At 42.0% G+C, this 15,809-nt stretch overlaps 1 protein-coding gene across 2 annotated transcripts in view; it reads right to left on the bottom strand.

Moving 5' to 3' along the window:
- SDK1 (sidekick cell adhesion molecule 1) overlaps window positions 1-15,809 on the bottom strand; it is a 390,932-nt gene that overhangs the window by 117,330 nt on the left and 257,793 nt on the right. For both annotated transcript variants that reach the window (XM_050317843.1, XM_050317842.1), the window contains exons 15-17: window positions 10,794-10,930; window positions 3,898-4,045; window positions 2,901-3,041 (exon numbers count right to left, since the gene is read on the bottom strand). In XM_050317843.1, coding sequence (XP_050173800.1) covers window positions 2,901-3,041; window positions 3,898-4,045; window positions 10,794-10,930 — 426 coding nt within the window. The remainder of the gene's footprint in view (window positions 1-2,900; window positions 3,042-3,897; window positions 4,046-10,793; window positions 10,931-15,809) is intronic.

A 15,809-nucleotide genomic window follows, 5' to 3' on the forward strand; every position in this document is an offset into this window, starting at 1 on the left:
TACCCTGACAAACTTTCTGCTCAGACACGAGAAGCTGAAACACCGAATACATTTTCCCATGTACAAACTGTATTCCAGAAAACAGAGCCCCTTTGATGTGTCTCTTCAGGCCAAGAGACTATGGAGAAGAACTAAATTATAGAAGACAAACAAGCCTTGCAAATCTGTGAATGTGAATAATACTGTTTGTTTTCCTTCCTTTCAGAAAGTGGTACAGTGGATGCTTACAATATGCTAATTCACACAAAAAAAAAAAAAAAATCAGAAAACCAGAGGCCAAATAAGGGACACAAGACACTACTATTCCATGAAAAATATGGAAACATTTGTGGTTTTATTCACCACAAAACTTCTACACACTCTTAGTCATCCTTTGCTTCACTGCAATCTATTGACATGGAACAATTTCAGTGATGTCTTACGGTCAGATTTTAAATTCATCTGGGTTAAATTGGTTCAGTTTATGACTAGACAGCTTCATGTATTTCGACCACAGATTTTTGTTCTGAAGTCTTCCTATAGAGAGATCAGTTCTCAATCACTGACAACACCTCTATTTTCTTCTGAGGAGCTCCTTGCCTGACCATATTTTAGCACATTTAATATTTGTAATGCTGCACTGCTGTTATTCTGTTTATGAAATACAAATGGAAATAAATATCAGCCCTCAGCTGAGTTTACTGAACGTCTTGATCTTCCCCTACTCTGTGCAATATCTCCCTTTTTCTCTCTTCTGCCTCCTGTGCAGGGTTTATGCTCCCTGGCAAGGTCAATTCTTAGTGCAGCAATGTTTTGTCTCCTACCTAGCCGACAAGGCGTGGAGTGCTCCTGTGATTTAATCTGTTATGCTGTTAGCATGGCAGACCTCTAAATGCAATACTGGCAGTGAGAAAAAGGGCAGAGGAAGGAGGCCAGTTCAGAAATGTCATGTCTTCATGATTTTTCTCACCACGGACTTTGATGTACACTCCATATGACTTGTGCAGTGCACCTTCACTTTTAAAGATCAGGTGTTCCATCAATTCAGTATCTCGCATGTCTCGAGCTTTGGGTCTCTGGGATGCCTGGTGCTTTTCACTCTGCTACTGCCTAATCCTACAGAAATCAGTGCAGAAAGACTTTCCTTCAGTGCATATTGCTTTGACCACACAATTCGACTTGGAAGAACTGCCTGGTTTATTACCTGGGACAGTTGTGCTCTTATGTGATAATCTTAAACTCCTGTTGAATAAATGGTTTCTCTGCTCTGTAGTCAAGACAAAGCATGGAGACACCCAAAATGTTCACAGTTTGAGCATAATGAACACGATCACTATGAAAATGGAAGGAGATGTTATGGCAAGGACAGGGATAGATTACGCTGATAGATGATGTAGAAAATACTGAAGTTAAACATTATTGAAAATGCTGTATGGAGAAAGCAGCACAGATTGCCAGAAGTAGCAGGCTGTGGGATTGCTTTTTAAAGGACTTAATGCTGGGACTGGGAAAGACTCACTGGGAACATCTAAGGAACTGATCCTACCACTGAACAGGACAGTTTGAAGGAAAGAACGTTTGTACTCTGTGCAAATGGGTACCCAAGGCTCAGGAGAAGGCTCTATCCATAGGGAGAAGTTAAAACATCTTTCCCCATCTGTCAGTGATGGCTGGCACAGCTTCCAAACTGAGTCCAGCTCTAAAACCCTGCACAAAGAGGCACTTGTACATGTTAACGGGTCTGTGCAGGTGACAGGGAGATTAACAGACTTCAACTCTGCCTGCAGAGAGAAGGAACTTTCCAGCACAATTTTGGGAGCTCACCAACATTCTTTACATCACAAAAGCCTTTCCATCCGTGCCAGCAAAAGTAGGAGCACAGCATGAACAGGATGTTGGCATTTAAACTGTAGCATTCAGTTATCTTTTACGGTTCTGGAGGACACTGTATTAAAAATGTCAGCAGCCTGCCCACGGGAGGCTGCTACCATCACTTGGAAATATGTCAGTGGCTGGGAGTTTCCCACAAAAACTCTAATTTAGATAATGCCTCCCTCACTAGAGGTGTGGCCCTAGCTGGCTGCTGCCACTACAGGATAAGTAGGATGCCAAATGAGCAGTAAACTGTAGTTGAATTGGGTAGGAGTGAATACTGAGTCCCAAAAAATTACAGAAGGGAAATGCTCTGCAAAGAATCACAGTGTGGCAACACCCTTTCCAACACCATGAGCCCTGTGCAAGCAGAAAGACTAGATGTATTCAGGATTCCCAGTTACCTGCCTGAAAGTGTTTCTCATTAATAAACAGCAATGGGGCTGAAAGAATCTTACTCAACTGGCTGATTTTCAAAACCAAATCAAGGTCTGCCATGAAGCATCTGACCTGTCATTCCCTCTCTCCATTTTGTTTGGCACAAAACTGAAGTTTATTGATTCTTTTGTTGCTCCTCAGCAGGGCAGGAGCCCTGTTGTGTCTTTGATAAATTTAATTAACCTTTCGAGCAGGAAGCTGAGATTGTAATAAGCAAATATACATCTGCATAGGCTGCACTGTACCAGCTTCCCACAGGCACACTTTTAGTACTTGGTGCTTCAATTCCCTTTGAATATGGAAAAAAGCTATCTGGATGTCGTGAGTCTCCACAGGGAGCTGGTCCACTCAGGCAGTGCATTTGGAGCAGATAAGGGAGCTCCCAGCTCATTGACTCTCTAGTACAGACAGGCCAGTGCCTTCACCCTTGTGACCCCTTTCTCATATTTAACAAATCAGGGCAGCCACAGCATTTGCAAATAATAACTAATACATTTAACGAGACAAATTTTTAGAGACGGCTTTTATGACGCTCTTCAGTCACACCATTTGAATTCCCTCGTGCACACTCGGACCTATCTCTGGACTCTCCAGGTTAGGAAAGCACTTACCTTAGGATGTAGCCATGAAGAACTCCATTATGCTCACTCTCAGGAGGAGGCTGCCACTGGACCATGATAGACTGATTGGTTCGCCCACTGGCCACTATGTTTTTTGGTGGGGCACTGGGAGGCTCCTCTGGTAACATCAACCTAAGTACAAAAGAATGTGATGGACACGAGTGTTGAAATAAATCAGAAATAACACTTCTCTTTCCTGTCTCCAGTCCAAGTGAACTGGTTTCTTCTGTCACAGTCTGATGACTAGAAAGAAATATAACGCTGATCAAACTGCTGAAGACATGCATGAAATAGTTACAACAAATCAACATAATGGGAAATCAGTTAAGCAAGCAACAAGACAGACAGCTGAGGTAACCCTATTCTCTCTGAATCACCCAGGCTGCTACAACTCTTTAAAAAGATTACAAGCCTGAATGAGTAAGAGCTCAGGTCCAGTGTCTGTGACTCCTTCCAAATTGTTTCTTTCAGCTCTTTCAATATTTTTCATATCAAACTCCTACATTTTGAAAAAGCCATTTAGAGTTCAGCTGTTCTGCAATTCAAGCTCGCAGCAAGCCTTGGTTCACAGAAGAAGGGGGATGCATTTGAAACTAAGTCTGATGAAGCCATCCTTCTATGTCACCTCTGGGTGAGTTCCAGAAGTGACATTGTGATGACAGGGTGAATGCTGTACTCCTGCCCGGGCTAACTGCTGGGGCTTAGCACAAGAGCAAAAAATCATTTCCAAGATTCTGCTCAACTGATACTCTGGAAGCATGAGGACACCTCTCCCATCGTGTGCTGATCTCCTGCATGACCTCACTGTCATCATCACCAATTACTGCTGGCTGCAGAGCACACTCTCCAGAGGCCTGGGTAATGCCAACTGCCCCACTCCCCACAGATAACTTTATTTGATCCATTCATTCACAACCAGCACTTTTTCCCCTCCCAATAACTGCAGGTTACTGTAGCTTTAGCACACAGATATTGGTTGTTACTGTACCTGCTGGTCTCAGTGCTGTACTGGCCCTTTCCCACCTGGTTGACTGCACACACCCTGAACTGGTAGGTCCTGGCTGGGGTGAGTCCACTCACAGTGACACTGGTCATCTTGGGGTCAAGGTCTGAGAGGTGAACCTTCCAGGGGGAATCTGTTGGAATAATTAACTTGTGAAATTAAAAAAAGAAATAAAAATGACGGAAGTGCTCGTCAAAAGCCCTGCAGAAGTGGGAAAAAGCCTCTGACTGCTCAGAGCTCTTGTGCTTGTTTGCATCAGAGGAACTTTGGGAAGAAGTTTCTTTTCAGCAGAAGAAACCTTCCTGTCAGCCCACACGGTTATGCAGATTGCACATTTGTCTAGTGGAAAGTGATGCTGCACATGTCATGGCATAATAAATAAAAACTATATTCATTAACATTTTAATAAAAGAGGAAACAAGCATGATAAAGACAGATGGGCTGTGTATTTCACAACCCATCTGTTTGGCAGGCCATCACACCACCACACCCATGAGTGGCTCTGGTGGAAGGACTCTAATGAAATTCACAGTCGGTTTGGAATATCTTCCTCCCCAGCTTGCAAGCAGGTGTAGAAGCGTGACTCCCTCTGCCAAATCAGCCTTTTGCTGTAAGACCTGAGAAAGCTTCTGCTGTGGATTCTACATGTCTGAATCTCTTTTTTTTTTTTTTTTTTCCAGTGATAGAATTCAGCATCGAGTCTAATTGTCCCAGGAAAATTCCCTGGTAGGAACAGCCCTGGCAGTGCTATAAAACCCTGGTTGTCAGTTCTACAATGAGCTCCTTCTGATGCCCAAATTACATTTTCAAGTTTTCAAAGAGGTCAGAAATTAAACATGTTGAAAATTAAATATTCTGACTTTTTTTTTTTTTCCACAGCCTGGTGTCACAAATTCTCCCTGAAGTCATGACTGAACTAGTCAGGGAGAGGTGACATTTGGTCTGTGTTGCAACAGTACAGCAATGGAATCAGCCAATTTAAAGATTTGTTCAGTTTTTAAATAATACCAGCTGTTTTCATGCTCCCTGCTCAAAATTACTAACACTTCTGGAAATTGCTGAGGAGCTAGCTGTAGATTTTGGCACTGTTATCTGTGCACGTTGCTCATCAGAAGTGCATCGTGGCTCCTGGCAGGTCACCTCAACGTCTGCCTGAAAATGAAGATGAGATGTCCCAAATGTGGAAGGCTGCTAAAATTCACACCAAGGCAGAAACCACTAATTTAGTGCTTTTCTGGCAGATTCCTTAGCAAGTTTAAGTCCTCCAGGGTATGATGCCATTTGGGCTATAAACACTGCATCTTTGAGTTACTCCAAATGTATTTATTCCAGCAACGGCTTTGCCAGAACAAAGTCTTTTTTAGCAGGAAAACTGACACAGCAGAATACAGGGAATGCTGGAGAAGGACATTTGCACAGCAGTCAAGTTCTGTCCTTGCCAGTTGTTGATTTAGCAACAGTCACTTTGGCTGCAAGATCTCGATACCAATTCATCTTAGTTGAACATTGAATTTCTCATAGAAAACGCTCAGAGGAACACACCTGTGCTATCTAGAAAAGCATTGCTTAGGAGTTTTTTTTTTTTGCACCCTAGTTCCTTCTGAATTTTGTCAAGCTTCCTCCCTTAAGACTTCACAACCAACCTTGTTACAGCCAGAGTGCACAGTAACAAATCAAAGTAAGTTGAAGTTAAGGTACAGCTGACCTAGTACATTGCCTGAAGCAGCTTCCTGAGGAAAATGGAAGAGCAGACACCAACAGGAGAGTGAAACACCCTTGCATGAGCTACTTGGGCAGTGGTCCGTTTCTAAGAGCATTTCATTTGTTTACTGCTAGTGTAAACACCACCTGAGAGTGCTTAACCCAAGCAGCTCAATGTAGTGAGCAGTTTGATTCAACAACAGGCCCTATTAATCTCCTCAGCACCTTGGGGCTTTGCTCTGTTTATATGCTGCATCTGTAGAATACTTTATTAATTCTTTTTCCTCTCCTGGTGGAAGATAAAAGATCTGGCAGGAAGAGAGATTAAACTGAAAACTAATATAAACGAAGCCTATTCATCTCCTGGGTGCTCTGATTCGTAAAGGAGGGTAGTTTGGGGAGCATTTGCTCACTCACAGAGCAGTGGATACAGTGAGTGTGCAGAGTATCTTTAAAATTTAAATGTCAAGTCTTTTTTTTTTTTTTTTTTGACAATCAATAAACAAAACACTTCAAAAAACTCATCTCCCTCTTTAGCTACGCAACAACAAACCCCAGAACTGTGCAGAAGCTCGTTCTGCTGGAGAGAAGAACCGTTCTGATGTCGGAAATATGGCATAAAATTTTCAACACCGACTCCCCTCTCCTCCAGGGATGGCTGTCACTCACCTGTCCCAGGAAGCCTGGAGAAGCTCCATGGTGACAAAAGACTTGCCAGGTCAAACTATTAAATAAGCCTCTGTTGGAGTGAACAGGCTGTGCTAATCCTTCATTTAACTTAAGCTGCCCAGAACAGACTCTGGGCTCTGCTTGCTCTTCCCCTGTAATTGCTACTGTCTGAACAACTTCCACGTTCAGCTGTCTATCGTCTTATGGATATTGGGTATTTTGAATTAACTCTGATTGCCTCTCCAAGTTCATTTATTGGAAATGGAGCATCTCACAGGTCGCTCTCTAGTTTGCAATGTCACGGTGGGGTTTTAGAAATTACTTTTGTTCTGTCAAGAATTTTTGGATGCGCTTGTGATGCGATCAGTAACTCTGGTTGCTGGCCAAGAGGTGTTGCTTCTGTATTTCCCTATCTACCTTTCAGCTCATGCATTAATTGCAAATTCCTCAAAAATCATTTCTAATTTGATATTACAGATTAGATCTACTGCAGAAAGCTGATTTTTGCAGGTTTGGAGCACATTTCCATCTCCTTCCATCTCCGGGGGGTTTTGCATAGATAGTAGTATTGGAATTTGCTCTACTGCTGGAGTTCACTAAATTCATCTTTCAAACCCTCATAACAAAATGATATTGCAAAAAATCCAAATAAAAGCTAGATGGTTCATCCTTTGTTTGGTAGGACTTAAACAAGGACTACCAACAGCCTGAGAAAAGGTATCTTAACATTACCCTGTTTAGATCTGAGTTACAATTGTAACAAACAGTTTTATTTTGATTTTTGCAATGGTTTATCAATGTTTTAAGTTTTTGCCGCTTGAATATTCCTACCAAATTCAGGGTGACAATTCACAGGTTTTAAGTTAAGCATGTACAGATGCTTTTCATGAAAGCTTCTATTATCTCCTTATTGGCACAACGTGATGAATCTGAGTTATATCATTACATCACACAGCACAGATATCCCAGAATACAATAAAACAAAAATGGGCTTTTATCTTAATTGTACTCAGCAGAATTCTTTAAGTCTTAATTCATTTCTTCAGTTAAAAGCCTATTCAGAATATTTTTGATTAATTCCCTAAGTCTAAACCTCTTTGGAATAAAATTAAGCATATCCCCTTCTAACACCATGGAGATACTTCATTGGAATTCCTGGGTATATCGCAACAGGGGCTAAACAGGTCATGAAACATCCAAAATTATATTAGTGCAAATGACAGCTATGCATGGTACTATTTATTTGAAAATCCTATTTCAAATCAAGGTTCACATTCTTGGCTCTGTGTGGGCAGGAATACTTAATGACTGTGTTTCCCTGGAACTGTGTTTTTCAAATTAGATTATAAATTTGCCCCCAAATGTTTAAGGCCATATGTCTCAAGTCACCCACAGACACAGTCTACTGTGAATACTTGTAATTTGAGAATTATTGCATAGTGCCAAATACATTCATTTTAAAAATTAGGTGGCTAGAGTCGTTCATATTTCCAGCAATTTATGTGCACGATCTGCCACTGTTTTTTCCCTCTAATTAAAAGAAGGGTTTTATATCTCTTTACTGAATTGATATTAATGAAAAGGAGTTCTAATCCATGCCAGGTGGAGTGACACGCCTCTCTCTAATGCAGCTAGTAATTAAACCCCTGAAATTCATACTCATTATTTTGAACCCTCTTCAGCTACTTCTCTGCAACAGATATTGTTATCGTGTATTCATTTGTGCTACGTGCTGCAAACCCTACAACGGATCCTAAAGCCATTAGAAAATTATCCCAAGCAAAACAGCCGAAAAAAAGGAACAAAACAAGGCAATGCTTCAACACCTGGGACTGCAAAGCAAACCCCGCATATTCAAACTCCACAGAACCGACAACAAAGTCTTCTGTGCAGCTTTGCTAACTGGAAAATAAAATCCTGATTCTGATGTCCCTCCCTACCCTTCACAGGCGTGAGAGCCAAGGGGGATTGGGATGTGAAGCGCTTTGTGTTTTGTGCTGCTGTGACAGCGCCGGAGCTCCCGGCGCAGGAGCTCACGGAGGGTGTTCGCTGCCTCCCCGACAGTCGCTCCTTCTGCAGCACAAAACCCAAAAGGAAACTGCCTTTGAAAAGCAAAGGGAGCTTCTGCACAGTCCTATCAGACCAAACTATACCCACACAAGATCAAACGTCAGCTTCGTTCACAAACAGCGCCTGGGAAGGGTGGGAACAAAGGGAAGGTGGTGGTTTCCAGAGGAGTAGGAGGTCTGGAGAGAAACTAAATATTAACCACACCCCACTGAGATCAAAATAACTCTGAAAAACAAACTTCAGGAAAATAAAAACCAAAGCAAGGCAGTGACAATATGCAGACGTTACAGCTAGTTTTCCAAACTGAAGCCACTGATGGTGTTTTACTATTCTGTTGGCACCTGTAAAGCTGAGCAAGAATATATGAAATGAGAGAGCACAGCAAGAGTGGAATATTCAGGGGCTTAGATTCCTCTCTGGCCTACTTCTGTGGGCAGCCATTTGGACACTGCACATATAAGCAAAGCAAATAAAGGCAAAAATTTAAAGGGCAGCAAGATCTAGAGTATATCTGGGAGTTAAGATGCTCAATTCACAGCAAACCCGGTGTGTGTCTGGCTTTTGCAGCTGCAAGCTGCTGAAGTACATGTACCTGGGATTTGGGATAATGAGACCCTCTCAGTGGCAGATTGCAATGCCATCAGCCAAAATTATTTGATCTATCATGGGGTGAGCAACGGTTCACAGCATCCTGTGGAGTTCTGAGGGACTGTCTGCATGATTTCCGAAGAATTATTGTTGATTTTCGCTGAGCCTTTGACAAATTTCAGTGAATTAATTATAAAATTATAAAATGGCAGCACATTTACCTCATTGCTATACAACTGCAAGGCAGCCTTGCTAGAAAGGGACTAGAAAGGTCTTCCAACTTCCCCATGACACAAGATGCATGATGGAACGAGATGATCCTCAAGGTCCCTTCCAACTCAAGCAATTCCATGATTCTCCTGGCACTGAGTAAAATGCTCCTCTTCTTTTAGTGCCTCTCCCCAGTCAGTGCAGCCCACTGCAGCACCCAGGTTCACATGCTCTGCCAGCTCTGTGCTGTCTCTGTGTAAATACAGCCCTAGGACCTTTGCATTATTCTCCCACACTGGGACTCCTCTGGCTTGTCATTGTCAAACCCATCGGGAAACAAGAAACACAAGGGTGTTTCATCCTTGGGTGAAAGAACAGGCAAGGAAAAGCAAAAAGGCAGTTACTTGCCTGTAGTCAATAGGAGGGAAGGAGAGAAGAGTGAAAATAAAAAGGAAGGTGGTGATAAAAAGGTAGAGAGGGAGTGTGAGTACAGGACACTGGTTTTTCTTAGTCATTCATTACAAAAAGATCAGGAGTCTGTGCTTGAAAAGAACTATTTTAAGGACAGCCATTCCGGGCATGACTTCGAATTTCTGCTTGGATTAGAAACCTGCACTTTGCTTAACAGTTGTCAAGATCATCAGTTCTGAGACCTCCACATCTGAAAAGTTATGCACTTCAGCCTGCAAAGCAAAAGGGTTGTATGTGATCTGAAGCTCAAGTTTCCTCTCGGGCTCTCTGTGTGGCAAAACAAACTGCTGCTCTCTAGATAATCAGAAATCAGGACTGCTTCACATTCAGTTATGCAGTGACTAATTTCCACATGTCAGAAAAAGTGATGCTCTTAATTTTTTCATCAGGAATCAATTGTTCAGCTTGGATTTCCAGCTCCTAGGGTGATAGAGATTAGAAAGTATTGCCAAGGTGACCGATTTCCATATACCCTCATCTTTCCATTAACTCCTAAGGAGGCATTAGCAATGTCCCTGAATAACCTTGCAAACTGAGAGCCACAGAGGCCCAGGCATAGAGCATGATAAACCTGTGAGAAGTGGCAATTCACAATGGCTAGGTTTGTAACCCAGGAAATATCTAGGTATCTCACACTCAAGCATCCTCAACCACCTACCTAAACGAATGGTGAAAAATGATAATCTAGGGAAAGCAGAGAAAATATATGAGCCCATATACAGGTAGGACAGTAGCTCCTACTGACATCCAAGTTTTTTCCTTTGACAGACCACCAGTTCCTTGGATGATCACCCTGCCTGCAACTTTTAGGTGAAACTGGGGCTCTGAATGCATCAAGATACCTAAGAAACTGAAGAAAAAGACAACAATGGGAAGAAACAGATTACTGCTGGATTACAGCACTGAGGAGTGAGCTGTTGTGCCTCAAGTCTGGCTGGCAATACTGGAGGTGGAACTAAGCCTTTCCTGTATAATAATTTCACCATCTCAGTCTTTGTTGTCTCACTCTTTTGGTGTGCAAACAGCGGAGTTGAAAAACCCAGAGCCTCCCCTTTGTGTGTGATGTCTCCCATTCAGCAAACTCCAGCAGTATTTTGTCAGCAGCTCTGGTAAAAGGTGAGTCTGAGTAATTAAGAACAACGTGAGGCTGAAATACATCTGACTTTACTTACTGTTCTCTGAGAGCTCAACCACGTAGTAGAGCACAGGGCTGTTCCCATCAAAGGGACGCACCCAGGAGAGCATCACGCTCCGGCTGTGGGAGGAATTCAGAGTGGCCAGAAGATTCTGAGGGGAATGAGGCAGCTCACTGTCAGGGAAAAGAGAAAAGGGAGGAAAAAAAAAAAAAATCAGCCCAGAAAAATTAATCTACATTTCATTCAGCTACAGTCTCACGGGCAGTTAAAGGCAGACGACACCAGCCTTGTATGATGACAGATATAAAACCACCGGCAGCTATTGTACAATTAAATAAATGAAAGACATCTCTGAATTCTTCACCATTTTATCCTATTTGGGGGGGAAAAAAAATAATTTATGCTGAAAGTCCCAAGGCTGATGCTTAGAACAGCTAATGGAAATGTTGCTAAATGTGGAAAAAAGCCAATTTTCATACGGTTAGTGACTGAGCAACTTGGTCAATAAATTTCCTCTCTCACTTTTTCTCCCTTCTTACAATGATGTCCCAGCAATGTGACAGCCATAATACGTATAAACAGTAAAACACATGGGAGATATGATTTAACATGGAATTTTTCATACTCAAGGAAGCAGAAGACATTGACACTATCCATATAGAGCTACTAATCAAAATTACCATATGTATTCTTAGGCTACAGAACAGCTTGATTTACTTGCGGATTCAGGCTTATCCTGTCATGGGTAGAATCCTTCCTTCCTATAATAGGGATTTTTTTGGGAGCACCCAACCAGAAAATGTAGCGAAACTGCCTGCAGAAACCCCATGGAAATACCAAATGAAACATTAAAAAAACCCCACAAAAATAAAACAGCAGCTCAATTAAAATGTGTAATTTCTCCACATAAAGGAAATTTGTGGAAAAACATTTCATTTGTACTCATTGGCTGGAAGTGGGAGGCTGCATGGTGCAGTGAGAACACTAAATTCTGCTGCAACCCTTCGATGCTGATGTGTTTTAAGAGATAAAAGCCCTTCAGCGTTACACTTGAGCATGATTTCTGCTCCTTATCATCCTGTTCCTAAGGAGGACAAGGATCTCACAGCGAAGGAAAAGCAAGGAGGGACAGCTTTTTACCCATTCAATCTACTCTCCTCCCAGGGAAAGCTGAGGGTGACCCTTCCACAGCTCCTGGCCAGGGCAGAAAGCCACGAGGGTACTTCACATGCTTAATTTAAAAACACAGTAATTCCAGGGTGCAATGTATCATGGACTGAAGGCTCACAGTTATTTAAAAACCACAACTCCTCAGCCACTCACAAAAGTAAATACAGGCTCTGGCTTTAAGCCAGAACAATAAATATGTCCTGGATTTCGGCTTCTACTGGAAGATTGAGGAACATATGGAGAGCCAGACAATAGCTTTATTATTTTTCTGTTAAAACTGTGAATGCTTTTGTTTATGTGCTTCTGAGGGAGACACACTGTGGAGTTAGCACCCAAAAAAAAAAAAAGATCTCTGGGAGAGCCAGAGTGGTAAGAAAAACACACAGCTAATGAGGCAACACAAGTGGAAGGCACTTCCCTGCCCACCTCTCTCCAGGCTAGAAGGGTTGATGCTTCCTAAGGCTAAACCTGAGACTTAAAGTCTTGTCTCGTCTCATTTGACTTTAAATGCCTAACGAAATTAGCAGCACGGTGACCCCGGGCTCCTTCTGTAGTAAACATGGAATGACACCTCAGGGTGTGATTCAGATCTTAACTTCATTAAATCACTTGCTTTGAGATGCCTTGATCGTGAGGAGTTTGGGCTGATGGAGCTCTCACTCAGATCTGGGCACGCGCTGACAGCTCAGGCACGGCCGCTTTTGGGCCGGGCCCAAAGGAAGCAGATTTTGAACACAGCACCGGAAAAATTTTGGATGAGTAAGTTTAGGCATGAGGGGGACCTGTAAACAAAGTAGAAGGGTAGCTGGCCCGAGAGAGAACGGCAGAGAAAGGCTGTCATTGAAAAGTGTGGAGAGGGGGTGTAAGATATGGCCATTTACCCAGGGACTACAGGAGAGTGCTACTTAATTTTGAATGAAACATTAAATTATAATAAACATTAAACCTCTGCTACAATTTATCATTATGTCCTAAGCAAGCTGGTTGGAAAAGTTTTTGTGATTAAGCTGGCAAAAGTAATTACTGAAGGAAAGAGTGAAACGTCTTGTTGCTCCATGGCTCACTGAAGCCCCAGTCCCCATTTCATTTATCAACACTCCCTCTGGGGAAGAGCTCAGAGATGGGCCGTGGCTTCAGCTCCTTCTGGAAGATGATGGTCACAGAAGCAGCACTGTAGGAACAGCTGAGGGGGAGCTCACAGCAAATCTATCCCCATGTAGCTGCTTTTCTGGGAAGTATGTAAGCACTCTTGGTACATATTAAGGGTATTTTCAGGATGTGCATTTACTAATCTTGATCTCACTTACATTAGAAGCGCTCAATCAACAGCTCACTTGAAGACAGAGGCTACAAGACTTAAAGCTGAGCCTCTTTTTCTTAATGTACAAGTCTCAGAAGACTTTTGGAGAAGTCCTGCTTTTTTTTTTTTTTAACACACAAACTGAGTTTAAACACGGGGTTTTGTTTGCTCAGGATTTGGGTTTAGTCGATTGTTCTGTTAGATCGACAATGATAATCAGTCAGCAGTGTGAAGGAAACAGGCACTTTCTGTTCAGACCAGAGATTGAGCAGTGTGAGGTGCAGCCATACAGGACACCTTGTCACTAACATCACAGTCTTTAGCCATGTGTCCACACCAACCAGCAACAGATGGTGCTTGCAGATTTAAGTCCCCCAAGGCAGACAGAACAAGTGCTTAAGATACACACCTGGGCAGAAATAAATATTTAAAACTACAAAAACATTTCAGCACAGAAGTGTACTTCTCTCTTTGTAGTATACAAAAGCAGAGATTAATAAGGAGTAATTTTTACTTTAGCAAGCACTTACACTTTGTCTCCTTCTCATTTTCTACCACATACTGTGTGGAAGGGATGATAAATGAGACCTGTACCACCATCATGAATATTCACGTTCCCCAAAGAGATCATTGCTTCTATTTTTCCTTTAAGAGAATTACTTTTCCTTGCTGCTAACATCCAAGAAATTATTGCAGGGAATGCTAATTTCAACCCTTTTTCAGGATGAGAAGGACCTCAGACTAGAACTGCTCACCTTCTGATGCACCATGAAAGTGGATGAGGTTTAGTACAATAACACCCAGGGCATTGAACACCCCTTGACCAGACACTGGAAGTGTAATTCCAGCATTATTATCTTTCTTTTGTTCACTGAAGCCCCAAACAGGAAATATATGGAAAGTTTTTCACTATAGGATATCTTAAGACCTCACTCCTCTAATGCTGAAGAGTTGCATGGAGGCAACTTTTCCATAACTTACTTTGTATGATAGAAAAATACACCCATGGACACTTTAAAAATCTGTAATTGATAGATAAGCCCAGGGTTAATGGCATTGCCACCAAGGGGACCTGAGGGGACTCTGACAAAGCAATTAAAATAGCAGATTTGCAAGAAAAGAACATGAAGTCGTAGTGACAATCTAGGAGAGAAATATTAGCCCGTTGCAAATGATACACGTTCAAAACAGAAACCCTAATGTTTTGAGTCAGCTCATCACTGCCAGAGGGCAGCTGAAAAATTCACTCAGCAAACACATAGAGCGTTTTATAAAATTAGCTAAAAGCAGGCTATTTGCTGAGGAAAATAAACCAGACATGGTTTGGAGAGACTTCTGAGAAAAATGGTCCAACAGCAGGTAATTAGAGAGACTGTGACTGAAGAGGGGATTACTAAAAAGGCACAGGAGATTAAACAAGTTTTCTTGTCAGTTTATGAAAAGCCCTGCTCCTCTTTCATAAATGATTTCCTGAGTCAGGTCCACCACGCGGGTTTTGCTCGGGAGCAGGTGGTTCATCTGCTCCAGCCGATAACGCAGCGAGACGCCGAGGCAGGAGGGCTAACGAAGCTCTCAGCCCTGATGGCTCTGCTCATAAAAGTTTTTAATGTTTTAAATTCAGAAACGTGTCAGCTGTTGCTCAGGACTTTCCGGCTTTGCTTGCAAAAGAATCCTCTCCAGTTTCTAAGCGCGGGGAGGACTCTTTGAAGGCAGCCCTGGGTTTTGAGGCTTTTTGTCTCTCATAGGTGTTTACAGGGGTGAATTTTTGGAAATTAAAGAGTTGCCAAGTTCCAGAACACTCAGATTTATTTTCCATTTCATTTTGTTGGTCACCACAAGTTCAAATCTACAGATGACTCGGGAAAGGGTTTTGAATTTTATGCTTTCTTTTTGCTGAAAACACCCACATTTCTGCAATACCTTCAATGACAAACACACACAATGGCATTTATTTCCAAGTGCATTTCTGGGTGATATTTCTCTTTTGAGTATCAAGTGCATTTAGACTCAGCAGTGAACCTTGCTTCTTGGATGACATCTCAATAGAGAGCTTGGAAAAATAAATAGAAGCTTTCTTTTCAGTGAGGAAGGAATAATATATTTTCAAGTTTGACATTCTTCCTGCTTTCTTTCCCTGCAGAAAGGAGAAGAGATGGGCTATTGGAATTGAGGGATATGGGATCCATATGAAGATATGTCTGTAATATATCATGTCTATTGTGATCTCTTACTCTGTCTTGGTCATACTGATGTTAATTTTAGTGATCAAGCTATTTTTTTATGGCATATATTGGGAAGAAATTGGAAGAAGTAGCAATTATAAATACTCTGGTAAAAAGGGCATCAAAATTCATGTATAGATGGCTGACAAAGGCAATACCATGCATTCCTGGCAACCTACTGGGGTTTATTATAAGTGGTTAGGTCCCCTCTCCTGCTTTTGAAGAAGACAGAACAATAATAGTTCTTTCTCTGATGAAAGGGAACTGAAAGAAGATGAACTTGCTGCCAGGAATAAATTGTCTATTTTTGTATTACATTGTCCTTCCCATATTTTTGCATAGGAAAAGAGCCTAAAAGGT

This window comes from Myiozetetes cayanensis, unplaced genomic scaffold (genome assembly GCF_022539395.1).
Source record: "Myiozetetes cayanensis isolate MyiCay16 unplaced genomic scaffold, myiCay2020 scf20-37, whole genome shotgun sequence".
Taxonomy (NCBI): Eukaryota; Metazoa; Chordata; class Aves; order Passeriformes; family Tyrannidae; genus Myiozetetes; species Myiozetetes cayanensis.